The sequence below is a fragment of the Alexandromys fortis genome, unplaced genomic scaffold (assembly GCF_014885135.2).
Source record: "Alexandromys fortis isolate MF-2015 unplaced genomic scaffold, M_Fortis_MF-2015_v1.1 scaffold_243, whole genome shotgun sequence".
NCBI lineage: Eukaryota > Metazoa > Chordata > Mammalia > Rodentia > Cricetidae > Alexandromys > Alexandromys fortis.
In genome coordinates this window covers 1,315,899-1,322,075 of record NW_026068121.1, presented here as the reverse complement: position 1 = coordinate 1,322,075, position 6,177 = coordinate 1,315,899, and the positions used below count along the sequence as shown (strand labels likewise).

The following is a 6,177-nucleotide window of genomic DNA, read 5'->3' as shown; positions in this document are numbered from 1 at the left end:
AAAAAACCAAAAAAAAAAAAAAAAAAAAAAAAAAATCAGCTATTTCTGCAGAGAGCGGGGGCTCATGCCTGCCACCTCAGCTGACGTGAGAAGCCAATAGGGAATCAGGTTATAGGTGGCAGAGTTTCCTTTACACAAGCATGTGGCAGTGGGTTCAGATTCCCCAGCACCCACAAAATACACACGGCAGCACATGACTATAATTCCAGCACTGGGGAGGCAGAGACATGAGGATCCTTGGGGCTCACTCTCCAGCCACACCAGCATACTTGGAGAGTTCCAGGCCAGTGACAGCCCTTTTGGAGGGATTTTAATTAATTAGCTGATGTGGGAGTGTCATATATCAATCTGTTGATTTCACTGGTTAAGCAATAAAGAAACTCCTTGGCCCTGATAGGTTAAAACATAGGTGGGAGGAGTAAACAGAACAGGATGCTGGGAGGAAGAGGAAGTGAGCTCAGACTCGACAGCTCTGCTCTCTGGAGCAGAGGCCCTGCTTCGCTCTCCTGGGCATACGCGATGAAGCTCCGATCCCGGATGGACGTAGGCTAGAATCTTCCCGGTAAGCACACCTAGCGGTGCTACATAGATGATAAGAAATGGGCTAAATTAATATGTTAGAATTAGCCTAGAAGAGGCTAGATAGAAATGGGCCAAGCAGTGTTTAAATGAATACAGTTTGTGTGTTGTTATTTCGGGCATAAGCTAGCCAGGGGACGCAGCCCCGCCGCACTTATTACTACAATTAGCTAGTTCTTTGTTTTCTGACTGTCTCAGAATTCACTCTGTAGACCAGGCTGGCCTCTAGAGATCTGCCTGCACCTGCCTCCTGAATACTGGAATTAAAAGTGTACGCCACCACATGTGGCTAAAAATACTAAATTTCTGAGTAGTCCTGGCTGTCCTAGAACTCAGAGTTCTGCCCGCCTTTGCCTGCCAAGTGCACCACCCTGCCATGCCCGGAGCGAGTTTAAATGTTAGATTCTGCAGAAAGCTGATTCACACCTATTCTCCAGAGAGAGGATATTCCCGAGCCCCAACACGGTCAGGCCCTGCTCACCTGGGCTGTTGATGTACATGTGGATGGGTTTCTTGTTGCTCTCAGACTGTAAGAACAGCAGCTGAGCGATCACCAGGCTGGCGACACTGTCGTCAATCTGCAGGTGGGGAGGGCAGAGTTGTCCCCAGATTGAAGGTGGGCTGGAGGGAGGCTTAATGAGCCATCATAGAAAGGGGGTGGTCAGGGAGCCCCAGACACTGGAAGGCAATAAGCTGAGGACAGGGCTGGGTCGAGTGCTCACCTAGCATGTTCTAAGCACTGCCTAGACCTGGTGTGGTGGCACATACCAATCATCCCAGCACTTGGGAGTTGGAGGCAAGAGGATCAGGGTTCAAAGTCAGCCTGGGCTACACACGATCCTGTCTCAAAAAGTCAACTATCTAACTGGGGCTGTGGCTCAGCGGGCAGAACGCTGGTACTGAGTTCCAGTCCCAGCACGGCATGACCCTGGTGTGGTGGTACACCTTCACTCCAATAAACGTCACCATCAGCTACATAGGGACTTCAAGGCCAGCGTGAGACCCTGCCGCAGAAGACAACAAAACAAAGAATAGCTGGCAAGAGCAGACTACGGTGGTGTATGCACTTGACACCCAACATTCGGGAAGCTGAGGCAGAAGGCTAGTCTGGACTACACAGCAAGAGTTTGGTTCAAAAGAAAAAGAATGTTTATGGTCAGGGACTAGGGTCTAGAAGGTCACCAGGGATGAGGAAGAGCAGGGTGAGGCACAGGGCTTGACAAGGGGAGAAAGGCTGGAGAGACAGCTAGGTGTCTCCAGAGCGCACCGGGGTCGCTCACCGGGCCCATGACGCACACGATGCGTTCCCGCAAGAGCCTCGAGTATATGTCATAAGCGCGCTCGCCTCGACCCTGGTAGGAAAAGAACAGAGGTGAAAGGTCAGCGACCATTGCACGCCGCCCTGCCTCCTCAAGTCTCCACGCCATGCCCCCTACCAGGGCCCCGTACCGTCTGTTCCACCACTATGGGGATGAGCGGGAAAGCTCGCGGAACAGTTCCATGGAGGCTCCTCCGCAGGGGTGAGCCGCTTCCAGCAGTCCATGGCAGAGAGAACCGCACGGCGAAGCGAGACAAGACAGCACCGTATCCGCCTGCAGCCGCCCGGGCCTCCCCAAGCAGCACTCGGGGCCACATATCTCTGTGCGCCCCCGGCGTGGCTTCCGGAACTACAATTCCCGGCGTGCTCTGCGGGAGTCGCTCGCTAGTCCACTTCCGAACGGAGTGGGTGGGGCCGCAGAAGGCGGGGATAAGTCTGTGGGCGGGGTCTTCATCGGAAGTTAGCGTTCGAAAGAGTATCTCGGTCTTATGCGGGTTCCCGCTAGGGGCTTTGCAGTTCTGCGGTGCCCACGCGGGAAGCAGAGCACGGCGGGGTGAGGTGATGCCTCAGGTGAAACATCTGCCGCCACCGTTGCTCCCTCAGCAATCCCTGGGTGCATGTCATGTGCTCGCCTGGTCTTAGGAACTACAATTCCCAGGTGCTTTCAGCCATGACTCCCGGGTGTAGGCGCTCGGAAAAAGGGGGCAGGAATTTACAAGAAGTCGAGCCATGGACACGCTGAGAAATGTATTGAACAAAGCAGCTTAAGGAGTGGGGACGCTGAGGTAGGGCTCCTGGAGGCCTCCAAGGACCCCAGAGCAGGAGTCCTGAATCTTGCCGGAGGCACCGGATGTTCGCTGTAGCTGTATTCATTCTTGGAGGGTGCCCAGCTCTCTAGAAACGTCCCTTTTATTGTCCCATTCCAGGTGGACAGTTTTTGCTGTGAGATGCACGGTCCTCCACCTCGAGAAATACTGTCCCCTCCACGGCCACACCTGCTTCTCCGTTGTCCTCCAGCCTAGCCTGTGCTAGGAGGTCCTCGGAAGAGGTGAAACTGAGCCATCGAGCCCGTGACATCATGGCTCCTTGTCAGTCACCTCTGCACCCACCTTAGTCTTCCACGCACACTCGCTTGGCTCCAGTAGCCACACTTCCTTCCAGATGGAACTCCCCCTGCTCTTTGCTGAGCTCTTTCCGAACACACCTATATCAGGCTGAGACATGTATGCAGAAACTCACTGCTTTTGCTACCACCAGAAACACGTTCTGGAACTTTCCCAATTAGTTGTCACCTGACATAAGCATTACTTAAAGTAGTTGCACTGATTGATCTTTTTGGTTTTGTCTTTTGTAGTTGTAGAACAAGAGCTTCATAGGGAGACAGTCTACACAGTTGTTTGATTCCCAGCGCCAAGCCTTGCCCCCCCCCACTCCCTGGCCCCTCACTGGGAGATTCTAGGCAGAGTTCTATCCCTGACTATGCCCCCAACTCCTCACTGAGGGATTCTTAGTGGGGCCTCTAACTCTGAGCTGTGCTCCAGCCCCATATTATCTTATTTAATATCCTTAGCAGCCCCAAGAAATATCAACTACTTCAAATCCGAGTTACTAAAAAGAAACTAAAGCCCAGAGATGTTAAGGAATTTATTCTAGGTCAAACAGCTATCAAATAATGAACTGAGGCACGCCACTGAATTCCTGAGTCTCAGTTTCTTTGCCTATAAAATGGGAGTCTCTGGTGCATCCCAGGATTCCTGAAAGATTTCCTGAGCAGCCACTGTGTTCCCTGAGGAAGGTACATTTTGGTAACTGGGAACCTGCATTTAAATTTGAACAAAGGCCAGGAAAGAACATCAAAGGCCTGAAATGTTTCTCCCCAGATCTCTTCCAACAACACGGGCTCAGCCAGGCAGTGATGACATTCACCTTTAATCCCAGCACTTGGGAGGCAGAGGCAGGCGGATTTCTGTAAGTTCGAGGCCAGCCTGGTCTACAGCGTGAGTTCCAGGGCAGGCTCCAAAGCTACACAGAGAAACCCTGTCTTGAAAAACCAAAACAACAACAACAACAACACAGGCTCTTGCCATGGCTCTTGGTTGCCTACCATAATCAGGTCTTAGTTGCTGAAGACACCAGTTACTTTGGTTGCAGGACACAGAGAAGCCAAGCTGGAACTGGGGCCTTCCTCCCTGCTGGTTTGATTTCATAGTGCCAGAAGGTGACATTCAGTCTGTTGGGAAAGAAAAGATATCAGTTGTGTTATCTGGTTGTGGACCCTGACTACTGCCACTCTGACGAATGGCAGGATAGCAACCTTGGTGCAATAGTGGCCCGAGAGTGACGGGCAGCCAGCAGCTTTCTGGTTGTAGTTAAGGCTATTCTACAGGAGGGAATTATGCTTGGTGCTGTAAGCTGACCCAGAGCCCACCTTCGGAAGTCACAGGCCAAGGAAAGACACCTACCTCTCATTGCTCGCTGGATGTGAAACTGCCTTTGGAATGTTCCTGCCTGTTTGCAGAGACTCACGAGTCAGAACGCAGAGGAAGAAGCAGGTGTAAGTGCTCAGTCCTAAGTGAGACATTTTCAGCACCACTGCCCTCCAAGGCTTGGGGGACATCACAGAAGAGGGGGCAGAACGACTGCGAGAGCTGGAGGGCGGGGTGAAGGCTGTGAAATGTCTGATGCACACTCGTGACCTCACAGCAACTGCGGCTGCCTGGATAAGATCAGTCAGTATTCCAGCAGGCAGCAGTTACTACACTCAGAGGGTTGCAGAAAAAGGACATGAAGGTGGGAGGAGGCTTTGTCAGAAGGACTGGGAGGTACAGGAATGGATCTGAATAAAAATACTTTGCATAAATGTATGAAACTGTTAAAGAATGAAAGATTTTTTTTTAATTGTTAAAAGAAAAATGAGCCAGGCGTGGTGGTGCACTTTTTTTTTCTTTTGTTTTTTGAGACAGGGTTTCTCTATGTAGCCCTGGCTGTCCTAGAACTCACTGTAGACCAGGCTAGCCTCAAACTCAGAGATCTATCTGCTTCTGCTTCCTGAGTGCTGGGATTAAATACTGAAAGTACAGATGATTGTGAGCTGCCTGGCTGGGAACTGAACACAGGCCCAATTGAAAACAGCAAGTGTAGATGGAAGTTTCTGTCCTGTCTGGTCCCACAGCCATTCAGTCTGAAAGAAACACACACAGGCTTATATTAACTATAAACGGTTTAGCCTATTAGCTCAGGCGAATTATTAACTAGCTCTTACAACTTAAATTAACCCATAATTCCTATCTATGCTTAGCCACGTGACTTGGTACCTTTTCTCAGTAAGGCATTCTCATCTTGCTTCCTCCGCATCTGGATGATAACAGCATCTCTGCTTTCCTCTTCCCAGAATCCTCCTTCTCCTTGTCTGGTTGCCCCGCCTATGCTTCCTGCCTGGCTACTGACCAGTCAGAGTTTTATTAAACCAATGTGAGTGACAAATCTTTACAGTGTATAAGAGCATTATCTCACAGCATTTCCCCTTTTTTCTTTTCAAAATAAGACCCTGAATCTAATCTCTTTTGTTTAGCTTTTTTTCCTGACCATTATTGATAGCAACTTTTAACCAACACACTAAACAAAGACAAATATTCATAATCAAATTTTTTTGGAATGTGGGTGTTGTTTTCAAGGCTACTTCCTGCTGAACTCACTCCAAGACTGTCCTGGAACTCACTCTGTAGACCAGGCTGGTCTCGAACTCACAGAGATCCACCTGCCTCTGCCTCCCAAGTGTTGGGATTAAAGGTGTGTGCCATCATACCCTATTTCTTTTTTTTCCCCTACATGCTTTTTATATCCTGTTTCTTTTCTCTCCCAATGTATGTTTATTTTTAAACACACTGTAAACCGTTTAGAGGCTCTTTTCATTTGAATCTGTCTTTACTGTACATCTCTATCTTTTTCTGACCACACGAGTCTTTAATCTGCTAAGCAATATGGCTAGGATTAAAGCTGTGACTTTGGTGGCTGACTCCGTCCCACCCTTAGCTTCCTGAGAGTCTAGCTTTATGGCAGAGGTACAAATGGGAGCCATGTATATTGCTACAACTCTGGAGTTTCTAGGTCCCTGCCACCACCAAGAAGCATGCCGTCAGCTACTCATAAATACCATTTAAGTGTTTGATGGCAAAGCCTCTAAAAGGAGCTGCAAGGTTTTTGCTGCTAACCCTGAGTCAGGAAACCTCTTTTTATAAGAACCACGTCTCTTACCAAGATGCTGCACTTGTCTCAGTTCT

At 49.6% G+C, this 6,177-nt stretch overlaps 1 protein-coding gene across 1 annotated transcript in view; it reads right to left on the bottom strand.

The window, feature by feature from the left end:
• Clpp (caseinolytic mitochondrial matrix peptidase proteolytic subunit) overlaps positions 1 to 2,264 on the bottom strand; it is a 12,422-nt gene extending 10,158 nt beyond the window's left edge. Inside the window, exons 1-3 of the mRNA XM_050125308.1 lie at positions 2,029 to 2,264; positions 1,860 to 1,931; positions 1,061 to 1,157 (exon numbers count right to left, since the gene is read on the bottom strand). Coding sequence (XP_049981265.1) covers positions 1,061 to 1,157; positions 1,860 to 1,931; positions 2,029 to 2,214 — 355 coding nt within the window. The 5' untranslated portion in view covers positions 2,215 to 2,264. The remainder of the gene's footprint in view (positions 1 to 1,060; positions 1,158 to 1,859; positions 1,932 to 2,028) is intronic.
• Between the last annotated feature and the right edge of the window lie 3,913 nt (positions 2,265 to 6,177).